This window comes from Sciurus carolinensis, chromosome 9, assembly GCF_902686445.1.
Source record: "Sciurus carolinensis chromosome 9, mSciCar1.2, whole genome shotgun sequence".
In the NCBI taxonomy this organism is placed as follows: Eukaryota; Metazoa; Chordata; class Mammalia; order Rodentia; family Sciuridae; genus Sciurus; species Sciurus carolinensis.
In genome coordinates this window covers 26,721,364-26,747,788 of record NC_062221.1, presented here as the reverse complement: position 1 = coordinate 26,747,788, position 26,425 = coordinate 26,721,364, and the positions used below count along the sequence as shown (strand labels likewise).

The window sequence follows — 26,425 nt, the reverse complement described above, 5'->3', positions numbered from 1 at the left end:
ACAGAACCAGCTCCAAGTCCCGCCAGCAGCGAGCTCCGCCCACAGGCAGCTTCAGGGACCAGGACAGGGCAGCCAGGGACTACCCCAAGAAGCCCTGCTCCCTCCGGTGGCAGACTCCTTTCACGGCCAGCTTCTCAGAGCAGACCACCCAGTGAGAGCCTTTCCGCACAGAGGCAACCCGCAGCCCTGGAACCAGTAGAGGGCTAGGGGCAGCTTTCTTCGGAAGCACTGCATTATCAAGTTCCTCCAGGACTTCAGGTTACTGAAGGCTGGGAGGTGATACACTGGAAATCTTCAGGGAAACTATAAGCCAATAGAGGAAATCTGCAATATCTCAGAGTCCCACTGACATTGACCAATATGAGAAAACAAGGGAAGAAAATGTCCCAAACAAACCTAGATACTTACTATATCAATAAAACCCAATGACAGCACAGCAGAAGAAATGTCAGGGAATTCAGAATGTACATAATTAAAATAATCAGGGAAGCAAACGAGGAGATGAAAGAGCAAATGCAGGCATTGAAGGAGGAGATGAAAGAGCAAATGCAGGCATTAAATGATTGCACCAATCAACAGCTAAAAGAGCAAATATGGGAAGCAAAAGATCATTTCAATAAAGAGTTAGAGATACCGGAAAAAAAAACAAACAGAAATCCTTGAAATGAAGGAAACAATAAACCAAGTTAAAAACTCCATAGAAAGCATAACCAATAAGATAGAACACCTGGAAGACAGAACATCAGACATTGATGAAAAAATATTTAATCTTGAAAACAAAGTTGTACAAACAGAGAAGATGGTAAGAAATCATGAACAGAATCTACAAGAATTATGGGATATCATGAAAAGGCCAAATTTAAGAATTATTGGGATTAAGGAAGGCTTAGAGAAACAAACCAAAGGAATGAACAATCTATTCAATGAAATAATATCAGAAAATTTCCCAAATCTGAAGAATGATATGGAAAACCAGATACAAGAGGCTTATAGGACTCCAAATATACAAAATTACAACAGACCCACACCAAGGCACATTATTATGAAAATACCTAACATACAAAATAAGACAATTTTTTTTTTTAAAGACAGAATTTTAAAGGCTGTGAAAGAAAAGAATCAAATTACATTCAGGGGGAAACCAATAAGAATATCAGCAGATTTTTCAATCCAGACCCTAAAAGCTAGAAGGACATAGAACAACATTTACCAAGCCCTGAAAGAAAACAGATGCAAACCAAGAATCTTATACCCAGCAAAACTTACTTTCATATTTGACGATGAAATAAGATCCTTCCATGATAAACAAAAGCTAAAGGAATTTACAAAAAGAAAGCTGGCATTACAGAACATTCTCAGCAAAATATTCCATGAGGAAGAGATGAAAAACAACGATGCAAATCAGCAACGGGAGGAACTAGCCTAAAGGAATAGCCAAATAAAGGAAAAACCAAATCATGTCAAAAAACAAAATGATCAAATGACTGGAATACAAATCATATTACAATAATAACCCCGAATGTTATGGCCTGAACTCACCCATCAAAGACATAGACTGGCAGATTGGATTAAAAAGAAAATCCAACAATATGCTGCCTGCAAGAGACTCATCTCATAGAAAGAGATAGCCACAGACTAAAGGTGAAAGGATGGGAAAAAAACATACCATGCACATGGACTCAGCAAAAAAGCTGGAGTATCTATCCTCATTTCAGATAATGTGGACTTCAAGTCAAAACTAGTCAGAAGGGATAAAAAAGGACATTACATACTGCTTAAGGGAAGCATAAATCAGCAAGACATAACAATCATAAATATCTATGCCCCGAACATTGGCTCATCCATGTACGTCAAACAAATCCTTCTCAATTCCAGAAATCAAATAGACCACAACACAATAATACTAGGCGATTTTTAACCCCTCTCACCACTGGATAGATCTTCCAAACAAAAATTGAATAAAGAAACCATAGATCTCAATAACACAATCAACAATTTAGACTTTACCAACATATATAGAATATACCATCCAACAAAGAATGAATACACGTTCTTCTCAGCAGCACATGGATCCTTCTCTAAAATAGACCATATTTTATGCCACAAAGCTACTGTTAGTAAATACAAGAAAATAGACATACTACCTTGTACTCTATCAGATCATAATGGAATTGAAATAGAAATAAATGACAGAATAAAAACAGAAACTTCTCCAATACCTGGAGATTAAATAATACACTATTATATGATGAATGGATAACAGAAGACATCAGAGGGAAATAAAAAAATTCTTAGAAGTAAACGAGAACAAAGACACATCATATCAAATCTCTGGACACTATGAAAGCAGTACTTAGAGGAAGATTTATTTCATGGGGCACATTCAACAAAAGAAGTAGATCAACAAATTAAACAACTTAACACTACAGCTCAAAGCCCTAGAAAAACAAGAGCAGACCAACACCAAAAGTAGTAGAAGACAGGAAATAGTTAAAATCAGAGCCAAAATCAATGAATTGAAACAAAAGAAACAATCGGAAATATTAACAAATAAATAGTTGGTTCTTTGAAAAAATAAACAAAATTATAACCCTTAACCACCTTAACAAAGAGAAAGAGAGAGAAAACTCAAATTACTAAAATTCGGAATGAACAAAGAAATATCACAACAGACACGGAGTGAAATACAAAACATAATTAGAAGCTATTTTGAAAATCTATACTCCAACAAAACAGAAAACCTCGAAGACATTAACAGTTTCTAGAGACATATGAATTACCTAAACTGAACGAGGAGGACCTACACAACTTAAATAAATCAATTTCAAGTAATGAAATAGAAGAGGTCATCAAAAGCCTACCAACAAAGAAAAGTCCAGGACCAGATGGGTTCTCAGCCGATTTCTACAAAACCTTTAAAGAAGAGCTCATTCCAATACTCCTCAAGTATTCCATGAAATAGAAGAGGAGGGAACCCTCCCAAACTCATTCTATGAAGCCAATATCACCCTGATACCTAAACCAGACAGATACACATCGAGGAAAGAAAATTTCAGACCAATATCCTTAATGAACATCGATGCAAAAATTCTCAACAAAATTTTAGCAAATCGCATACAAATATATATTAAAAAGATAGTGCACCACGATCAAGTGGGTTTTATCCCAGGGCTGCAAGGTTGGTTCAACATTCGGAAATCAATAAATGTCATTCCCATATCAACAGACTTAAAGTTAAGAATCACATGATTATTTCAATAGATGCAGAAAAAGCATTTGATAAAATACAGCATCCCTTCATGCTCAAAACACTAGAAAAAATAGGGATAGTGGGAACATTCCTTAACATTGTAAAGGCCATCTATGCTAAGCCTATGGGCCAATATCATTCTAAATGGTGAAAAACTGAAAGCATTCCCCCTAAAACTGGAACAAGTCAGCGATGCCCTCTTTCACCACTTCTATTCAACATTGTCCTTGAAACTCTAGCCAGAGCAATTAGACAGACCAAAGAAATTAAAGGGATACAAATTGGAAAAGAAGAACTCAAACTATCCCTGTTCGCTGATGATTATATATTTAGAGGAACCAGGAAATTCACCAGAAAACTTAGAACTCATAAGTGAATTCAGTACAGTAGCAGGTTACAAGATCAATGCTTCATAAATCCAATACATTTTTATACATAAGTAATGAATCTTCAGAAAGAGAAATTAGGAAAACTACCCCATTCACAATAGCATCGAAAAAAAATAAATACTTGGGAATCAATCTCACAAAAGAGGTGAAAGACCTCTACAATGAGCTCTACAGAACACTAAAGAAAGAAATTAAAGAAAACCTCAGAAGATGGAAAGATCTCCCATGTTCTTGGATAGGCAGAATTAATATTGTCAAAATGGCTATACTACCAAAAGTGCTATACAGATTCAATGCAATTCCAATTAAAATCCCAATGATGTACCTTACAGGAATAGAGCAAGCAATTATGAAATTTCATCTGGAAGAATAAAAAAAACCAAAATAGCTAGAGCAATGCTCCGTAGCAAGAGCGAAGCAGGGGGTATTGCATTACCAGATCTTCAACTCTATTACAAAGCAATAGTAACAAAAACGGCATGGTATTGGTACCAAATAGACAGGTAGATCAATGGTACAGAATAGAGGACATGGACACAAACCCAAATAAATACAATTTTCTCATACTAGACAAAGGGACCAAAAATATGCAATGGAGAAAAGATAGCCTCTTCAACAAATGGTGCTGGGAAAACTGGAAAACCATATGCAACAGAATGAAATTAAACCCCTATCTGTCACCCTGCACAAAACTCAACTCAAAATGGATCAAGGACCTCGGAATCAGACCAGAGACCCTGCATCTTATAGAAAGAAAAAGTAGGTCCAAATCTTCAACTTGGTGGCTTAGGATCAGACGTCCTTAACAGGACTCCCATAGCACAAGAAATAAAAGAAAGAATCAACAACTGGATAGATTCAAACTAAAAAGCTTTCTCTCAGCAAAGGAAACTATTAGCAATGTGAAGAGAGAGCCTAAGAGTGGGAGAATATCTTTTGCCAGTCATACTTCAGATCCCAGCGCTAATTTCTAGAATCTATAAAGAACTCAAAAACTCTACACCAAGAATACAAATAATCCAATCGACAAATGGGCTAAGGAAATGAACAGACACTTCACAGAAGAAGATCTACAAGCAATCAACAGATATATGAAAAAATGTTCAACATCTCTAGTAATAAGAGAAATGCAAATCAAAACTACCCCTAAGATTCCATCTCACCCCCAATTAGAATGGCAATTATGAAGAACACAAGCAACAATAGGTGTTGGCGAGGATGTGGGGAAAAAGGCCACACTCATACATTGCTGGTGGGGCTGCAAATTAGTGCAGCCACTCTGGAAAGCAGTGTGGAGACCTCCTTAGAAACCTTGGAATGGAACCACCATTTGACCAGCTATCCCACTCCTTGGCCTTACCCAAAGGACTTAAAACTCAGCATACTACAGAGATACAGCCACATTAATGTTCATTGCTGCTCAATTCACCATAGCCAGATTGTGGAACCAACCTAGATGCCCTTTCAGTTGATGAATGGAATAAAGAAACTGTGGCATATATATACAATGTAATATACTCCACCATGAAGAATGATAAAATTATGGCATTTGCGGCAAATGGATGAAATTGGAGAATATCATGCTAAGTGAGATAAGCCAATCTCAAAAAACTAAAGGACGAATGATCTCGCTGATAAACGGATGATGACTATAATGGGCGTTGGGAGGGGTTAGCGTTAGGGTTAGGGTTTGGTTTAGGGTTAGGGATAAGGAGGGTGGTAAGAATGGAGGAAGGAAGGACTGTATAGAGGGAAAAGAGGGGTGGGAGGTTGGGGTGAAGGGAAAAAAATAACAGAATGAATCAAACAACATACCCTATGTAAATTTATGATTACACAAATGGTATACCTTGACTCCATGTACAAATAGGAAACAACCTGCATCCCATTTGTTTACAATAAAAAAAAAGAGTCTATTGTGATGCTCGTGGCTAGTTCTCTTCCTCTAGATTCCAATTGTCCTTGTGTGGGGGAATCTTGGCCTTGCTCAGCCTTGAAAGAACCAAGGTTCACCATCTTTGGGGCTTGCTTTCTAGTGGACCTCCTTGCTCTACTGAAATGGAAGGCCTTTCCAGACCGGATCATGGACATCCTAGGGAGGCTGCGGCATGTCAGTGGGGAGGAAATTGTTAAGGTATGTCTTTACTAGTACAAACATACTGCTGAGGAAGGAATGGGGGTAGAAGACCTTAACTCCTGTGATTTCTGCTAGTTACCCTCTAAGATAATTTCTCCAGGTACATAATAGATGAATAGGAATACTTCAGAGGTTTTTCTTGTTCTGTTTCATTTTGTTTTAGAGTTTGGTTAGCTACTTTTTAAAAAATATATATAGCCAGGTGTGGTGGTGTACACCTATAATCCCAGCTACTGGAGGCTGAGGCAAGAGGATCACAAGTTTAAGGCCAGTCTGGGCAATTTAACAAGACCCTGTCTTAAAACAAAATTAAAATGACACAGGCCGTGGGTTCAACCCCAGTACCACAAGAAGAAAAAAAGTATGTATCATAACAAGTTTATAACCTTTTAAAGACTATATTTTAATTATAATTATAAACCCATTTTCTGATTTGTTTTCTTCACTGAGAGAAAAATTATTATTAAAGAGCAGTAAGGCATCCTCTCAGAACCAGTCCCTGTGGCTTCTGATGCCTGTCAGTCCCTGTGTTTTTTGCTATCTTCAGTCCTTCAGATCTCTTCCGCCTTCTTTTTAGGCCTCTCATTTTCCTTACTTTTGTAACCCTTTTACCTCAAACCAGCCTTATGTCTTTCTGTCTCTACTCTCCTGATTATTAGAACTCTGAATAATGTCCATTCATATGTGGCTTTTGATTTTGCTTCATCTCTCATTTTAAGTCAGTGATGTTATAAACCTTCACCACCTACCTCAAATGCTTTCTCCAAGTACCTTTATGACACTTCTCATTTAATGACCTTAAGCAGGTTGACAGTGATACCACCAGTTCCCAGTTGTTTTTATAGGACTTCTCTAAGCAAAATGTTTCCCCACCCAGTTTTAGCTCAAGAATAAACCCAGACACTTGCTGGTGGTGAAACACAGTAGGTGAATCATACATAATGAACTGAACTCTACTGAGGAAGGTAGAGATGCATTCAGTCATCAGCAAGAGCAACAGAATGTAGGCTACAGATTAAATTTTGAGAAGGCATTCTGTCCCTAATGAACTTCCTTAGCTCTGCCATCACAAATCAGTTAGATTAGATGCACTGTCTATATTTTCATTTAACAGCTCATTGTAAAGTCTATACTTTTATGAAGTTAATGTATGAATTTGATTTTAATGAATTGATCCAATTATCAATTTTTTTTAATTTTTCATAAACTAATACTAGTTTTGAAACCTAAGATAAATTCATACTCATATCTTTCTTTTAAACATAAAATTACTAACAAGTACACAGATAAGATATTAAGAAGTTGATAGTCTTCTTAAGAAAAGTTGTCATAGCTGGGTGCACTGGGGCAAGCCTGTAATCCCAGTGACTTGGAAGGCAGGAAGATCATGAGTTCAAACCCAGCCTCAGCAACTTAGTGAGCCCCTAAGCAACTCAGCAAGACCCTGTTTCTAATAAAATATAACCAAGGGCTGGGGAGTGTGTCCTCTGTGGGTAAATGCCCATGGGTTCAGTCCCTTGGTACCAAAAGAAGAAGAAAAGAAAGAGTGATCATATTCCTGACAAGGAAACATACTACCAGTTTATCTGGCTTAACTTCAGTAATTTGTCTTCAGACAGCCAAAAGAGAATATGCTGACAATTTGAATTTTTTTCACTTTTTATTGGAAAATTTCAAGCATACCCAATAGTTGGCAATAGTATAAAAGGGTCCTAAAGGTATCCCCCACCTAATTTCACTAACCACTAAACCATTACCAGTCCTAATTCATCAACACCCTAATCTACACTTCCACTTCATATTGTTTTGAAATAAATTATAAATGTTATATCATTTAACTTGGTATTTGACTGGCAAAGTATTAGATTTGATTTTTAGACTCTAAGCATCTATCAGTATTTGTTTCTCCCTTTTTCTAACTCAAAAAAGAAAAGAAAGAAAAAGACATATGTTCAAAAAGAAACAGCAATGAAGAACACTATCAGATTTTTTTTTACCCTCACTGACAGTCCTCACTGGCTGCATTCTCCCTTCTCCTGGAATACTAATTCCTAAACAAAAAAACAGTTACTATAGGTAAGGTCTAGCTTGTTAGACCTATAGTTAGGGCCACATTAGAGAGTAAGGGATTGTTAAATTCTGTGAAGTCCTGGGAAGTGAGCTATTTTTCTCAAATTTTGTATCAGAATCACTGAACCTTTTTATTTTAAAATTGCTCTTCTGCCTGGGTGTCATACTTATTTGTTTGTTTGTTTGTTTGTTTAAGGTAATGGCTCTTTCCTTACAGGTTTAGAACTTACCCAACAGAAAGAGCCTCCTTTTTCAGTCCTTGGGCTATAGGTAAACAGCCCCAGTTCACCTACTTATCCCTTAGCTAGGTGAAAGCAGGATACTATATAATTTTTAAGTCCTGTTTTAAGATTCTAGATCTTTCATTTTATTTACTGAAAGTGAAATTCATTGGTATGGGAATTTGACCATGTATGCAAGGTCCTGAGACCTGAGCCCTCTGCTTTTGATACTTTCAGTTCCTTCAGGACATCTTAGATACACTGTTTGTGATTTTGGATGATAATACAGAGAAATATGGCCTGTTGGTGTTTCAGTCTCTGGTAAGTCACTTCACTTCTTGACTTTTCATTTTTATTAATTATTTCTGTCACATGCTTCAAAACTTCTTAAAAAACACTCTAACTTATCAAAATGAGGCAGCAAAAGGTGCAGGTATTTCCAATAAAAAAGGGACTGAGAAGTGTCACCCAAGGAAGACAACCAACCAACCAGGACAGATCTCTCCAAGATCAGGTTTGACCCAACAGTAGGACCTATACCAGCAAGAAGCACAGGACTAATAGAGAAAACCAGATGGCCCATTTTTTCACTAACAAAGTAGGATAAACACTGGGAAAAGCAGAGACTCACTCATGCTGGTCCCAGAAACCTATGCAGTTCAGAGGTCTCTGGAGTCTCTCTCCTTCTCTCATTCTATGCAGTTGTTTCAGAACCAGAGTATCAGAAGGTCGTTTAGTGCATTTTTCTTATTATATTTAGTCCCAACAGAGGGCTATATATTCATTCAAGGAAAACCAGATACTACAATCTACATGATTAGGAACCAAGGTGAGAGTTGGAATGGGCACTTGCCTCCAGCCCCATTTCCAAAGGGCACAGCCTTCCATAGCCTGATGCAGCTCACAAGACAATCTTTTCCCCCCAGTTTTCCAAGTTTTAGTATTTATGCCACCAACACAGATCGTGTTTTGCTGTCTCTGATCCATATTGTACTACTCAGTCTTGTAAAGGGAGGCTCAGAGTAACACAGGCACAAACTGATGGACTCAGGGTCTGGATTGGGAGGCTGAAAGTGAGAGAAGAGAAAAATAGAATGGAAATCTTATAGTTACTACTCGTGGGGAATAAAGACAAAACACTGACAGTTTGCATTCCTTGAAGAAGATAATCCGTTTCTGGTGAGAGATGAGTCTGCAGCCTCCAGTGAACCCTGGTGACCTAACCACTATATCTCCCAGGTTTTCATCATCAACCTGCTCAGAGACATCAAGTATTTCCACTTCCGACCTGTGATGGATACATATATCCAGAAGCACTTTGCTGGAGCACTGGCATACAAGTAAGTTGGATTTAGTGTCATTATTAGGACTTGTGTTTGAGCATAAAGAAAGACTTAAAAAAAAAAGTTCAGCGCAACCACAATTCAGTTGACTTGTTTAATATTTTATAACACTTTTAGTTTAGTTTATATTTTGTTATTTATATGTGGAGCTGAGTATCAAACCCAGGGCCTCACATGTGCCAGACAAGTGCTCTCTCACTGAACACCAACTCCAGCCCCTAATTAATATTTAATTGTGTAAAATGCATGTAACATAAAATTCACCATTTTAAACATTTTCTAAGTTTATGGTTCAGTGCCATTAAGTGCCATTCATATTGTTGTACAGTCATCACCAGAACTCCATCCATCTCCAGAACCTGTTCATTATATAAAGCTGAAATTCTGTAACAGTTAACAATAACTCCATTCCCCATTTCTCCCATCCCCTAGAAATCACCATTCTACTTTCTATCTCTATGAATTTTGACTACTCTAGTTTCCTCATGTAGGAGGAGTCATAGTGTATTTGTCCTTTTGTGAGCAGATTATTTCAATTAACATGTTTTTGAGTTTCATCCATGTTGTACCATTTGTCAGATTATATATATTTAAATAATATATATTATTAAATAATATATCACACACACACACACATATATATATAATCAATCACATTTTATCTATTTGTCCATCCATCCATTGATGGGCAATTGGATTACTTCCATCTTTTAGCATTTTTGAATAGTGCTCCAATGTATATGATTGTACAAATATATCTTCAAGACCCTGATTTCACTTCTTTTAGGTATATACCCAAAAGTGGTTTTTTGATAGTAGCCATCCTAATGGGTGTGAAGTGGTATCTTTTTGTCATTTACATTTGCATTTCCCTAAAGGTTAGTGATGTCGAGCATCTTTTGTTTGCTTATTGGCCATTTATATGTCTTCTTTGGAGAAATATCTATTCGTCCTTTGTTCATTTTTTTAATCAGTTTTTTGTTGTCATTGAGTTGTAGGAGTTCTTTATATTCTCTGGATATTAGCACCTTATATGATTTATAAATAATCGTTGCCAAATAGAGTGTCATGAAACTTTCCCCCTGTTTCTTTAAGGAGTTTGCTCTTATAAATTTAGATCTTTGATCCATTTTGAGTGATTTTTGTATATCGTATAACAAAAATTTCCAACTTTATTCATTTTGCACATGGATACCCAATTTTCCCTGTACCATTTGTTGCTTTTTCTCATTGAATGAACTTGACATCCTTGTTGAAAATCATTTGACCATCCATAGGAAGATTTATTTCTGAGCTATTTTATTCCCCTGTTGTAGATATGTTTTTATGTCAGTACAATGTTGTTTTAATTATCATAGCTTTGTACTAAGTTTTGAAATCAAGAAGCATGAGACTTCCACTTTGTTCTTTTTCTTCAAGAGTATTTTGGCTATTCTGGGTCCTTCAGATTCCATATGAATCTTAGTGTGGCATTTTCTATTTCTGAAAAAAAAATGCTTTCATCATTTTGATTGAGATTGCATTGAATCTGTAGATCACTTTGGGGTAGTATTGATAGCTTAACAATATTAAGTCTTTCAATACATGAACATGGGATATCTTTACATGTATAGGTGTCTTTTTATGACTGAACAACTTTAATAATTATTGGAAACTCATTCCCTTATATTACTTTGTATCCTTACAATGTGGGCTTATTATTGTAGAGTTAACATTTATTTTTAGACAAAACAGAATGTCCAAGATGTGGTATGATACAAACCCAGTTTTTAAAGTAAATGTGGAGAATTGAGTAAACTTAAATTAGAATTATTTTTCCAACATTATATTTGGGCAATAACTTTTTTGAAAGCAACTTAATAGGACATCAGAACTGCCACCTTAAATCCAGATTTTGTTTCAGTGGAGACTTAACTGGCACTATGTAGAGTGCTTTTTTTTAGTAGTTCACACTGTGCTGGCATCTATCTAATCTTTTTTTTTTTTTTTTAACAAAATAATATTTTAAATTTTATTCTTCTCTTTATACCAGAAAGTAGTATTTATATATATTATTACACTGCACATATTATTTACCCATCTGATTTGTAATATATATTATTTACTTGATTTATATGCTGTATTATCAATTTAGGACTGAGCATTAAGTGGTGAATGTTAAAAGAACATAAAAATGAAGCATTATTATGTCTCCATTTTTATTTTGAGCAGCTCAGTAATTAAGGCTGTATTAAAACAGGATTGACATGTCATAATTTAGGGGAATAATTCACTCATTACTATAAGCAGAAAGTTGTAGAAACACAAGTACATCACTTGACAATATGAATGCCAAATTAGTGGCATTATAGGGTTTGGAATATTTGATATCTGTTACTTTTTTTGCTATTACTTTTTTTCTTTTTTTTTTAATTGTAAACAAATGGGATACATGTTGTTTCTCTGTTTGTACATGGCGTAAAAGCATACCATTTGTGTAATCATAAATTTACATAGGGTAATGTTGTTTGATTCATTGTTATTTTTTCACTTTCCCCCACCTCTCCCACTCCTCTTTTCCCTCTACACAGTCCTTCCTTCCTCCATTCTTGCCCCCCTCCCTAACCCTAACTCTAACCCAAACACTAACCCTCCCACCCCCCATTATATGTCATCATCCACTTATTAGCGAGATCATTCGTCCTTTGGTTTTTTGAGATTGGCTTATCTCACTTAGAATGATATTCTCCAATTTCATCCATTTGCCTGCAAATGCCATAATTTTATCATTCTTTATGGCTGAGTAATATTACATTGTATATATATACCACAGTTTCTTTATCCATTCATCAATTGAAGGACATCTAGGTTGGTTCCACAATCTGGCTATTGTGAACTGAGGAACTATGAACATTGATGTGGCTGTATCTCTGTAGTATGCTGATTTTAAGTCCTTTGGGTATAGGCCAAGGAGTGGGATAGCTGGGTCAAATGGTGGTTCCATTCCAAGTTTTCTAAGGAGTCTCCACACTGCTTTCCAGAGTGGCTGCACTAATTTGCAGCCCCACCAGCAATGTATGAGTGTACCTTTCTCCCCACATCCTCGGACAACACCTGTTGTTGCTTGTATTCTTGATAATCGCCATTTCTGATTGGGGTGAGATGGAATCTTAGGGTGGTTTTGATTTGCATTTCTCTTATTACTAGAGATGTTGAACATTTTTCCATATGTTTGTTGATTGCTTGTAGATCTTCTTCTGTGAAGTGTCTATTCATTTCCTTAGCCCATTGTCGATTGGATTACTTGCATTCTTGGTGTAGAGTTTTTTGAGTTCTTTATAGATTCTGGAGATTAGTGCTCTATCTGAAGTATGAGTGGCAAAGATTTTCTCCCACTCTGTAGGCTCTTTCTTCACATTGCTGATAGTTTCCTTTGCTCAGAGAAAGCTTTTAGTTTGAATCTATCCCAGTTATTGATTCTTGCTTTTATTTCTTGTGCTATGGGAGTCCTTTTGAGGAACTCTGGTCCTAAGCCAACATGTTGAAGCTCTGGACCTACTTTTTCTTCTATAAGATGCAAGGTCTCTGGGCTGATTCCGAGGTTCTTAATCCATTTTGAGTTTAGTTTCGTGCATGGAGAGAGATATGGCTTTAGTTTCATTCTGTTGCATATGGATTTCCAATTCTCCCAGCACCATTTGTTGAACAGACTATCTTTTCTCCATTGCATATTTTTGGTCCCTTTGTCTAGTATGAGAAAATTGTATTTATTTGGGTTTGTGTCCGTGTCCTCTATTCTGTACCATTGATCCACCTTTCTATTTTGGTACCAATACATGCTGTTTTTGTTTCCATTGCTTTGTAGTAGAGTTGAAGATCTGGTATGCGATACCCCCTGCTTTACTCTTTCTGCCAAGGATTGCTTTAGCTATTCTGGGTTTTTTATTCTTCCAGATGAATTTCATAATTGCTTGCTCTATTCCTGTAAGGTACATCATTGGGATTTTAATTGGAATTGCATTGAATCTGTATAGCACTTTTGGTAGTATAAACATTTTGACAATATTAATTCTTCCTATCCAAGAACATGGGAGATCTTTCCATCTTCTAAGGTTTCTTTAATTTCTTTCTTTAGTGTTCTGTAGTTCTCATCGTAGAGGTCTTTCACCTCTTTTGTGAGATTGATTCCCAAGTATTTTATTTTTTTCGATGCTATTGTGAATGGGGTAGTTTTCCTAATTTCTCTTTCTGAAGATTCATCGCTTATGTATAAAAATGCATTAGATTTATGTGCATTGATCTTGTAACCTGCTACTTTACTGAATTCACTTATGAGATCTAAAAGTTTCTGGTGGAATTTCCTGGTTCCTCTAAGTATATAATCATATCATCAGCAAACAGGGATAGTTTGAGTTCTTCTTTTCCTATTCGTATCCCTTTAATTTCTTTGGTCTGTCTAATTGCTCTGGCTAGAGTTTCAAGGACAATATTGAAAAGAAGTGATGAAAGAGGGCATTGCTGACTTGTTCCAGTTTTTAGGGGGAATGCTTTCAGTTTTTCACTATTTAGAATGATATTGGCCATGGGCTTAGCATAGATGGCCTTTACAATGTTAAGGAATGTTCCCACTATCCCTATTTTTTCTAGTGCTTTGAGCATGAAAGTATTTTATGAAATGTTTTTTCTGCATCTATTTCTGCATCTATTGAAATAATCATGTGATTCTTGACTTTAAGTCTATTCATATGGTGAATTACATTTATTGATTTCCTGATGTTGAACCAACCTTGCATCCCTGGGATGAAACCCACTTGATCGTGGTGCACTCTTTTTAATATGTTTTTGTATGCAATTTGCTAAAATTTTGTTGAGAATTTTTGCGTCGATGTTCATTAAGGATATTGGTCTGAAATTTTCTTTCCTTGATGTGTCTCTGTCTGGTTTAGGTATCAGGGTAATATTGGCTTCATAGAATGAGTTTGGGAGGGTTCCCTCCTCTTCTATTTTATGGAATACTTTGAGAAGTATTGGAATGAGCTCTTCTTTAAAGGTTTTGTAGAACTCGACTAAGAACCATCTGGTCCTGGACTTTTCTTTGTTGGTAGGCTTTTGATGATTTCTTCTATTTCATTACTTGAAATTGGTCTATTTAAATTGTGTATGTCCTCCTCCTTCAGTTTAGGCATTTCATATGTCTCTAGAAACCTGTTGATGTCTTTGAAATTTTCTATTTTGTCGGAGTATAGATTTTCAAAATAAGCTTCTAATTATGTTTTGTATTTCAATCGTGTCTGTTGTGCTATTTCCTTGTTCATTCCGAATTTTAGTGATTTGGGTTTTCTCTCGTCTTCTCTTTGTTAGTGTGGCTAAAGGTTTATCAATTGTGTTTATTTTTTCGAAGAACCAACTATTTATTTTGTCAATTTTTGTATTGTTTCTTTTGTTTCAATTTCATTGATTTCAGCTCTGAGTTTAACTATTTCCTGTCTTCTACTACTTTTGGTGTTGGTCTGTTCTTCTTTTTCTAGGGCTTTGAGCTGTAGTGTTAGGTCTTTTATTTGTTGAGTTTTACTTGTTTTATTAAATGCGCTCCATGAAATAAATTTTCCTCTAAGTACTGCTTTCATAGTGTCCCAGAGATTTTGATATGATGTTTCTTTTTTGTCATTTACCTCTAAGAACTTTTTAATTTCCTTCCTAATATCTTCTGTTATCCATTCATCGTATAATTGTATATTGTTTAATCTCCTGGTGTTGGAGTAGTTTCTGTTTTTTACTCTTCCATTTATTTCTAACTTCAATCCATTATGATGTGATAGAATACAAGGTAGTGTCTCTGTCTTCTTGTATTTGCTAACATTAGCTTTGTGGCATAATATATGGTCTATTTTAGAGAAGGATCCACGTGCTGCTGAGAGGAAAGTGTATTCGCTCTTGGTTGGATGGTATATTCTATAAATATCTGTTAAGTCTAAATTATTGATTGTGTTATTGAGATCTATGGTTTCTTTGTTCAATTTTTGTTTGGAAGATCTGTCCAGTGGTGAGAGAGGCGTGTTAAAGTCACCTAGTATTATTGTGTTATGGTCTATTTGGTTTCTAAAATTGAGAAGGATTTGTTTGACATACATGGATGAGCCACTGTTTGGGGCATAGATGTTTATGATTGTTATATCTTGCTGATTTATGCTTCCCTTAAGCAGTATGAAATGTCCTTCTTTATCCCTTCTGACTAACTTTGGCTTGAAGTCCACATTATCTGAAATGAGGATGGATACTCCAGCTTTTTTGCTGAGTCCATGTGCATGGTATGTTTTCCCCCATCCTTTCACCTTTAGTCTATGGGTATCTCTTTCTATGAGGTGAGTCTCTTGCAGGCAACATATTGTTGGATCTTTCTTTTTAATCCAATCTGCCAGTCTATGTCTTTTGATTGATGAATTCAGGCCATTAATATTCAGGGTTATTATTGAGATATGATTTGTATTCCCGGTCATTTGGTTCATTTTTAAAATTTTATTTATTTATTTATTTATTTAATTATTTATTTATTTATTTGACACAACTTGGTTCCTCCTTTATTTGACAGTTCATTTAGGATAATTCCTCCCTTTGCTGATTTGCTTCTTTGTTTTTTATCTCTTCCTCATGGAATATTTTGCTGAGAATGTTCTGTAATGCCAGCTTTCTTTTTGTAAATTCTATTAGCTTTTGTTTATCATGGAATGATTTTATTTCATCATCAAATTTGAAGGTAAGTTTTGCTGGGTATAAGATTCTTGATTGGCATGCATTTTCTTTCAGAGCTTGAAAAATGTTGTTCCAGGCCCTTCTAGCTTTTAGGGTCTGGATTGAAAAATCTGCTGATATCCTTATTGGTTTCCCCTGAATGTAATTTGATTCTTTTCTCTCACAGCCTTTAAAATTCTGTCTTTATTTTGTATATTAGGTATTTTCATTATAATGTGCCTTGGTGTGGGTCTGTTGTAATTTTGTGTATTTGGAGTCCTATAAGCCTCTTGAACTTGATTTTCCATTTCATTCTTCAGATTTGGGAAATTTTCTGATATTATTTCATCAAATAGATTGTTCATTTCTTTGGTTTGTTTCTCTAAGCCTTCCTCAATCCCAATAATTCTCAAATTTGGCCTTTTCATGATATCCCATAGTTCTTGGAGATTCTTTTCATGATTTCTTACCATCTTCTCTGTTTGGTCAACTTTGTTTTCAAGGTTAAATATTTTGTCTTCAATATCTGAGGTTCTGTCTTCCAGGTGTTCTATCCTATTGGTTATGCTTTCTGTGGAGTTTTAACTTGGTTTATTGTTTCCTTCATTTCAAGGATTTCTGTTTGGTTTTTTTTCAATATCTCTAACTCTTTATTGAAATGATCTTTTGCTTCCTGTATTTGCTCTTTTAACTGTCGATTGATGCGATCATTCAGTGCCTGCATTTGCTCTTTCATCTCATCATTCAATGCCTGCATTTGCTCTTTCATCTCATCGTTTGCTTCCCTGATCATTTTAATTATGTACATTCTGAACTCCCTTTCTGTCATTTCTTCTGCCATGCTGTCGTTGGATTTTATTGATGTAACATCTAGATTTGTTTGGGGCATTTTCTTCCCTTGTTTTCTCATATCGTTCAGGTATCAATGGACTGCTGAGATGTTGCAGATTTCATCTATTGACTTATAGTGTCCCTGAAGATTTCTAGTATATCCCCTCTTATCCTTCAGTAGCCTGAAGTCTTGGAGAAGTTGATAATGCGGTGCTCCCCAAGGAAGCTGCCTCTCTAGGGGTTGTGGCCTTCAGGTGGGGTATATTCCCTGCTAGTGGGCAGAGGTGCCTCCACTTGTTGACCAATGGTCAACCAAAGGGGAACTAGGCTGCGGGCTGAGGCAAGGCCTGTTTGTGCCTGTGTCTCTGGTTTTACCATTCTTGTGGGAAAACCTCACCGGGCGGGGAAGACTCACCCAGTGGGGAGGTCTCGCTGGTCAGTTCCCCTCCTGGAGGTTCCCCTCAGTCCACAACTACCGCCTGGGCAAGACCGCCTTCCCAGGCAACGTTCCCAGGGATCCAGACCTACCTCCTGGGCCTGGGAGCCTTGCCTTTCGCAGCCGAGTCTCCTTAGGCTGCCTTTCCTCAGAGAATCTGCCCGCAGTCCTGGAAACGCTCCGCCCCTAAGCGTGTCTCTGTGCGGCTCTTCCACCAAGAAGCCGCCTAGGTCCTGGAACCCTGCTCTGCACCTAATCGCCTGCCTATGAGGCCCCTCCTCTGAGCCGCCACCTGGAGCCCCATACAATAGCTCCAAGTCCCAGAGACCCGCCACACACCTCTTCCTCTGGACAGCCGCCCGGTGTTCCGACGCAGTCACTAAGAGTCCAAGCAACTCACTTAGCATCTCCTCCTCCCGCCAACTGCCCGTAGCCCTAGGCAGTCTCTCCAAGTCCAAGTGACCCGCCCTGTTCCTCCTCCTCCTCGGGGTAGCCCCCCGGGTGTTCAGTAGTGGTCGCTCCGAGACCAAGCGACCCACCGTGCTCCTCCTCCAGGCAGGCCACCGGTGTTCAGGATCGGTCACTTTGAGTCCAAACAACTCACCACTCACCTCCTCCTCTGAGCAGCCACCCGGAGCTCTGATGCAGTCACTCCTAGACCAAGCGACCCGCCATGTTCCTCCCCTTCCTCCGGGCAGCCCCCCGGTGTTCAGAAGCGGTCGCTCTGAGTCCAAACAGCTCGCCACGCAGCTCCTCCTCAGGCAGCCGCCCGGAGCCCCAGTGGTTGCTCCGAGTCCAAGTGCTGTGCTGAGCAGCCACCTCAACAATGTTCCCAGTTGTCCGAGTTCACTGCTCCAGCTGGGGGAGGGGTGTCTCGCCGGGCGACTCTACTTCACAAAGTTCCCTGCGTTCTGGGACTACCACCCCATCCGGGACGCCTCCCCAACAGGAGAGACTCACCCTGCGACTTTGAGTTGGTCCCAAGTCTCTCACTATCTCCTCTTTTGAATCCTGCGTTCTGGAGCAACATGAAATGCAGCCGCCCTCTAGTCCACCATCTTGAAACTATAGGTGTCTTTTTTAATTTCTTTCAGCAACATTGTGTAGTTACCAGTGTACAAGTCTTTCACCTCCTTACTTTATTCCTAATATTTTATTCCTTTCAGTGCCATTATTAAATGGACTTTTTTCTTACTTTCCTTTTCAGATTGATCATTGTTAGTGTATAGAAATGCAATTCATTTTTCTGTGTTGATTTTGTGTCCTGAATTCATTTATTAGTTCTAACCTATTTTTTCCCAGTGCTGGGATTGAATCCAGGGATACTCTACTACTGAACTACATCTCCCACACGTGGTTTTTTTGTTTTGTTTTGTTTTGTTTTGAGTCAGGGTCTTGCTTTTGTCAAAGTTGGCAGAAAACTTGCAATTCTCCTGACTTAGCCTTCCAAGTTGCTGAAATTACAGGCATGCACCACTGCAACCAACCTCTTGTGGAGTCTTTGGTGTTTATACATTTGAGATCCTGTCACCTGAAAACAGAGATAATTTTTCATTCTTTTTCTTAATTTTGATGCTTTTTATTTCTTTTCTTGATAATTGCTCTAAGTTGAAATCCCATCACATGTTGAAAAAAAGTGGCAAAAGCAAGCATCCTTGACTTATTCTTGATCTTAGAGGAAAAAATTTCAGTCTTTCAACTTTTAGTATGATGTTAACTGTGGGCTTTCAGCTGACATTTAAAACTATAGTTTATTACATAGTTGCCATACTTTTCTAAGAAATGATGGTGAAGCTGCTAAAAATAAGTCTTACTTTTTCCATAAGAAACATGTGAGTAGTTAAATACAGTACTCTCAAATAAATGTCAAAGAAAATAGACAGTCACCAAAAAACATAATGTATTTGGTAAACAAATATAGGAAATAGAGATTATCTAAGACAATTATTGAAACAATAAGAAATAACCATTTTCATTTATGAAATTAACACAACTTTAAAATTTTTATTATTATTTTTAGTTCATTACAGTTATACATAATAATGAGATTCATTTTGACATATTCATAAATACATATAACATAGTTTTCTCCACTTCAATCCCCAATACCCCTTTCCCTCCCTTTCTCCTCCCCCTATTCACTTTCCTTTACTCTATTGGTATTCCTTCTATTTATTTATTTTGAATTGGTACATTATAGTTACATATAAAATTGGAATGCATTTTGATATATTCATTACATGCACATAGCATGATTTGGTCAACTCCACTCCCCTGTTTTTCCTCTCCTCCCTCCTCCTTGGTCCTCTGCTTCTGTGGTATTGATCTCCCTTCTGTTATTGAGATCATCTTTTTTAAATTCCTTTTTTCTCTCTAGCTTCCACATATGAGAGGAAAACATTCAACCCTTTATTTTCTGAGTCTGGCTTATTTCACTTAGCATGGGTTTTCCAGTTTCATACATTGCTAGTAATCACATAATTTCATTATTCTTTATGGCTGAATAGAACTTCGTTGTGTATATGTACCACATTTTCTTAATCCATTTGTCTATTGATGGGTACCTAGGATGGTTCCATAACTTGGCCATTGTGGATGGTGCTGCTATAAATATTAGCAGGCATATGTTATTATAGTTTACTAATTTTAGTTCTTTTGAAGACATACCAAGGAGTGGGACAGCTGGGTCATGGTGGTTCCATTCCTAGTCCTTTGAGAAATCTCCATACTGCTTTCCAAAGTGGTTATACTAATTTGCAGTCCCATCAACAATGAATTAGTCTACTCTTTTCCTCACATTCTCACCAGCAATTGCTGTTATTTGTATTATTGATGATTGCCATTCTAGCTGGGGTAAGATGAAATCTCAGTGTAGTTTTGATTTGCATCTCCCTGATTGCTAAAGATGTTAACATTTTTATCATATATTTGTTGATCATTTGCCTTTCCTCTTTTGATAATTGTCTCTTTAGATCTTTTACCCATTTATTGAATGGGTTATTGGTTTTTTGATATCAAGTTTTTTGAGTTCTTTACATATTCTGGTTATTAGTCCCCTGTTGGAAGAATAACAGGCAAAAATTTTCTCCCATTCTGTAGTCTCTCTTTTCATGCTCTTAATTTTTTCCTTTGCTGTGCAGAAGGTTTTCATTTGTCCATATATTCCCCCCTGTGGTGCTGGACTTCTTGCATGCCAGGAAAACACTCTACCACTGATCTATATCCCCAACCCAGAAGCTGTTTAATGATATCCCATTTATTGATTCTTTGTTTTATTTCTTGAGCTTCAGGAGTCTTGTTAAGGAAGTTGGTGCCAAGCCAGTGTGTTGAAGTGTTGCCCTTATGTTTTATTCTAGCTGTTTAATTGTTTCTGGTATGATTCCTAGGTCTTTGACCCACTTTGAGTTGATTTTTGTGTAGGGTGAGAGTAGGAAATCTAGTTTCATTCTTCTACATTTGGCTATCCAATTTTCTCAGCACCATTTATTTAAAATGCTATCTTTTCTCTAAAGTATGCTTTTGTCAAGTTTGTCAAAGATCAGATGCTGAATTTATGTATATTTGTCTCTGTGTTTTCTAGTATATTCCATTGATCTTCATACTGATTTTATGCCAACACCATGCTCTTTTTGTTTCTATAGCTCTGTGGTATAAATTGAGATCAGGTATTGTGATGCCTCTAGTCTCACTCTTGTTACACAGGGTTGCTTTTGCTATCCTGAGTCTTTTATTCTTCCATGTAAATTTTAGGATTGTTTTTGTAGTTTTGTGAAGATTGTCATTGGTATTTTGATGGGGATTGCATTGAATCTGTAGATTGCTTTTGGTAAAATGATCATTTTGAAAATATTAATTCTGACCATTTGTGAACATGGTAGGCCTTTCCATCTTATAAGGTCTTCTTCAAATTATTTCCTCAGTGTTTCATAATTTTCAATTTTCAATTTTCACCTCCTTAGTTATATTTATTCCTAAATGAAATTAGCACAGTTGTTGAAAACACAAATAAAACCCAAGAGTGGCAATGCTTTGGAGTCATTGGAATTCTGACACTTTGATGTAATTTTGGAGAGTAGATACTACTACACTAAGTGTTTTGTTTATCATCCTATCAGTATGCACTTTGAAATGTACTGTTATTTTCTCCATATTTTAAATAAAAAGAATGAGGCACAGAGTATGAAATAACTTGCCTAAGGATGCAGGGACAGATACTGATAGGTCTCAGTTGTGACCACAATTTTTATTCTTTCTTTCCTCTGGGTTCTTTTGCCAAATAAATGTGAAGACCTTCTGACCCAGAAATCCCATTCCTCTCAGGTGACTCAATTCTTAGGAAATGAGGTAGGTGGGATGGGATGGTAGGAAACTATTTGCTTTTATTCAGAGTCCATTGTTTACTAGTCAGTGCTGTATGTTCTGAAGACATAGCACTTTAAAAGAAAACAAAATATACATTCAGTCCAAGTCTTTTAGAAAAGAAGAATGGGAAAGAGTGATTGTAATTTGTTGATTAAAATGTAGCAACTCCTTGTGGATAAGGAATCTGTCTCAGATGATCTCAAAATTCCACAGCTGTAATGGATTCATCACTCCATTCTAGCCTATCAGCAGAATATTATTTCCTATTTCACTAATTCACTGCTGAATTTCCTATTTGACTAATTAAACATTTTAGTCTGCATTGCCTTTGGATTAAAGTGGGGTCTCTGTAACTTTTTTCTAGAGAGCTCATTCGCTGTTTGAAGTGGTATATGGACTGCTCAGCAGAGTTGATTCGGCAGGACCACATTCAGGAAGCCATGCGGGTAATGTATTGAGCTTATTATACATAAGGAGACCAATCCTGAAGTTCATGTGAGTAATTTCAATGGTGTAGTGTGCAAGACAAGTGTAGATATCCTGCTTTCAGGAATGACTACCTTGATCCACACAATTTCCCTTTCTTTACCTCAATTGTGTCCCAGAAGATCTTTATTCCTAATAACACTGAAGTGGGAAGGAAGTATGATGTATACAGGCTCCTGGCCATCCTCCCTTGCCAGATTTTTACCAATAGCATCAGTCCACTGCCTAAAATATTGTTAACTCCTTCTAAGCCAATGTTGATTAGAATTAAGATTTTCCAACATTGTTTCCTTCTTTGGTGGTTACTAAACAGTATTTTTTTGGAACTATTTTATTAAAAAGATCTAAATGTATATGGGTATATTGAAAGTATCATTTTAAAAGCTTCGCCTTAGAAATAACCTAGAGTTTTCCATGGTCTAAGCCATTGTCAGAACCCCTACCCAAACAAGTTCCCTAACAATGTACCCTGTTTTTGCATTGCTGGGTGATTTTAGTTGACATAGTCTTTTAGTCAGCTTTTTCACTGCTATGACTAAAAGACCCAACCAAAACAACTGTAGAGGAGGAAAAGTTTATTTGAGGGCTCAATGGTTTCAGAAGTCTTGGTCCATTGATAGCGGGCTCCATTCCTCGGGGCTTAAGGTGAGGCTGAGCATCATGACAGAAGAGTATGGTGGAGGGAAGCAACTCACATAATGATCAGAAAGCAGAGAGAGATTCCACTCATCAGATACAAAATGTGTACCCCAAAGAAATGCCCCCAATACCACTCTCAACCTGCCTTCAGTTATCACTCAGTTAATCCCATCAGGGGATTAATTCACTGATTGGGTTAAGACTCTCATAACCCAATCATTTCTCCTCTAAACCTTCTTGCATTGTCTCACACATGAGCTTTTAGGGGATACATCGCATCTAAACTATAACACATGGAGCTGTCTTCACTGTGAGTTAATGCCACTATCTGGTAACTTCTTTTCATAGCTACTTCTTCTGTTATAGAGAACCACATGTGACATGTTGGTCCCTTTTTTGCTCAAAAGTTTTCCAGAAAGCTGTCATGTCCTCTGGGAACTTACTTAAAGTAAGACCACACTTTTTCATTCTGTCCCTGTCTTTTCTTATACTTGAGATACCTTTTTTTTTTTTAACTTGTTTTTCCACAATATTTTCCCATCCTTTCCAAGTAGCAGTAAAAGAAAAATGGCAGCAAAGTAGTTCTGCTTTTTCTCTTCTTTTAATTTCACATAATCTACATTAAGTACAGGACCTACATTTTTGTTCTTGAGAAGAACAAATCTGAAGGGTCAAAATCAAATCATGGATTATGGGTTTACCCTGCCTCTTCTCTGCGTGTTTTATAAAAATCTGAGGCCACAAGTCTCATTTCTACCATCCTTCATACAAATGTAAGTTAAGGAGTCACCATTAGTTCTGGGTACTAAAATGAAAAGATGAATAAGATCATCCAACCCTTTGAAGAACATATCCCCAATAACCTAAGCGGAAGCAGGCAGAAACACAGGTATAGAACAGGTTGCTGATGTGATGTGAGGGCAAGGGCTTAGGTTCTGTTCTTCTCAGAACCCCAGTACTTGTTACCCCTATCATAATTGAAGGAGAAAAGTTGAGTTAAATGCATAAGATTCTATGAGTCCTTGAATTAATTACTTATAAATAATGTAGAAAGCATCACAGAAGTTTACTCCTGATAATTGTGCAGTCAATATTACTTGAGACCTGCCATACATCTGATACACTGTATTAAGCCCTAGGGAATTCAACATGTACCCACTCAGAAAAGGCTACGCCTTCATTCAAGTGAGAAAAGACAAATAATAGGCATGTAAAACATAAATACACATGGTTTGTTTTTAAAAAATAAAACTTTCTATGAAGGAAATAAACAAGACCTTAGGATAGCTTCCCTGGAGAGGAATGTATACTTCAGATCATGGGCTGAGGGAAGGCTTCTGAGAAAGCAACTTCTGAGTTAAAATGAGTATTAAGAGCTGGGGACAAGCATTCCAGGCTGAGAAAGCAGCATGCTTAAAGCCTTTGTGATGAAATGCTTAGGTTTTCAAGGAACCAAAAGGCAGTCAATGTGACAAAGCAGAGACTTTCAAATGCTAGACTGGATGTGGGAAATAACAGGGAAAATTTATTAAATTGAAAAAAATTAGTCTGATTCTAAGGGGTCTGAATTTAGCTGGATTGATGACAAGGCCATTTATGGAAGTAGAGAATTCTGGAGAAGATCAGGTTTCATTAGGAATAATGAAGAGTGCCATTTCAGGGAACACTTTTTTTGAGATACTTTTCATACTTGCTCTTGTCATTTCATAGTTGCTCTCATGCATCTTACGTTAAAGTTTTATCATCACATTTCTCCTTTTACACTTAAAAATTTCACTTTGCAAGTCTTATCCAATTCTGTAAGTCTTTATCCAATTCTGTTTTCAGCCTTCTTCACAGGAAGCATGCTCCTGACCCAACACCTATCATTCTGGCATCTTAAATTATGGAAAAATCTTTTTTATTACTCTTTATTCAACATATCTTGCTACTCATAATCCCATTTTTCCTTTCACTTTCAGAATTATAACCTTTTAAAAAAAGGTTCCGTTGAAAATAAGGTTCTTTATTTTCTTGTTTATATTATTTGTTCACATGTGAATGACTTGTAAAGAATATCATTACAGGTTTGAGGATGGCCCTTAACAAGGTGTTCCACAATGACAGCACATTTATTGCTACTGAGTTGTGTAAATTCCTTAGCAGGGAGCCATGAGAAGAAAAGAAAGGGTGATAACTATAATAATTTTCAAGATCTCTTTTCCTTTCAGGTTTATTAAGCAGTAAAGGAAAGGGAAGCTGCCAGCCATAGTTCTGTGCTTCATTGTCTCCATACAGGGTTGGGACCACTCTTGAACCTTGAACAAATTCCACAGGATCCTCCTATCATCTGGTCCTGGCCAAATTGGTGCTGATCCTAAAAATCAGGAGGAATGGGGAAAGCAGGAATCGAGTGATGATGGATGAATAAAAGTGAACTTGTTTTTCATGCCCTCATCCACATTTGTATAGGGTCTTCTTTAACACCAATCTTGTGCTCCTCTGTAAGGTGTTTTATATTTTGGAAACTAGTAGCAGAACTAAACCCTGATGTCTGAGAGCTGTGAGCAACTTGACTGTCTGGTTCTACACTTTTGAAACTGGTGGACATTTCAACAGTTATTGTTGCTTGTATTCTTGGTAATTGCCATTCTGACTGGAGTGAGACAGAATCTCTGTAGTTTTGATTTGCATTTCTCTAATTGCTAGAGACATTGAACATTTTTTTCATGTATTTGTTGATCAGTTGTATTTTTTCTTCTTCTGTGAAGTATCTGTTCAGTTCCTTTGCCCATTTATTGATTGGATTTTTTGTTTTTTTGGTGTTAAGTTTTTTAAGTTCTATATATCCTGGAGATTGATGCTCTACCTGAGGTGCAGGTGGTAAAAATATCCTCCTATTCTGTAGGCTCTCTGTTCTCATTCTTGATTGTTTCCTTTGTTGCAAAGAAGCTTTTTAGTTTGATTCTGTCCAATTTATTGATTCCTGATTTAACTTCTTGTGCTTTAGGAGTCTTGTTAAGGAATTCAATTCCTAAGCCGACCCAATCGAGAGTTAGGCCTACTTTTTCTTCTAGTAGGTACAATGCCTAGGTCCTTGATCTACTTTGAGTTAAGTTTTGTGCAAAGTGAGAGATAGGATTTCCAGTTTTCCCAGCACCATTTGTTGAAGAGGCTATCTTTTCTCCAATGTATGTTTATGGTACCTTTGTCTAGTATGAGATAACTGAATATATATAGGTTGGTCTTTGTGTCTTCTGTACAATTGGTCTTCAAGTCTGTTTTGGTGCTAATATCATGTGTTTTTGTTACTCTAGCTCTGTAGTATACTTTAAAGTCTGATATTGTGATGCCTCCTACTTCACTTTTCTCACTGAGAATTGCTTTGGCTATTCTGGGTCTTTTATTTTTCCAAATGAATTTCCTGACAACTTTTTCTATTTCCATGAAGAATATCATCAGAACCTCAAGAGGAATTGCATTAAATCTGTATAGTGGTTTTTGTAGTATGGCCATTTTGACCACATTAACTCTATCCAAGAACATGGGAGATTTTTTCATCTTCTAGTGGCTT

The 26,425-nt window shown here is 37.0% G+C and overlaps 1 protein-coding gene across 1 annotated transcript in view; it reads left to right on the top strand.

Annotated features, from left to right (window-relative positions):
* Positions 1-26,425, top strand: part of Dock3 (dedicator of cytokinesis 3) — a 712,604-nt gene that overhangs the window by 606,030 nt on the left and 80,149 nt on the right. The window contains 4 exon segments of the mRNA XM_047563117.1: positions 5,676-5,773; positions 8,305-8,388; positions 9,307-9,407; positions 22,112-22,193. Of these exon segments, the coding sequence (XP_047419073.1) occupies positions 5,676-5,773; positions 8,305-8,388; positions 9,307-9,407; positions 22,112-22,193 (365 nt within the window).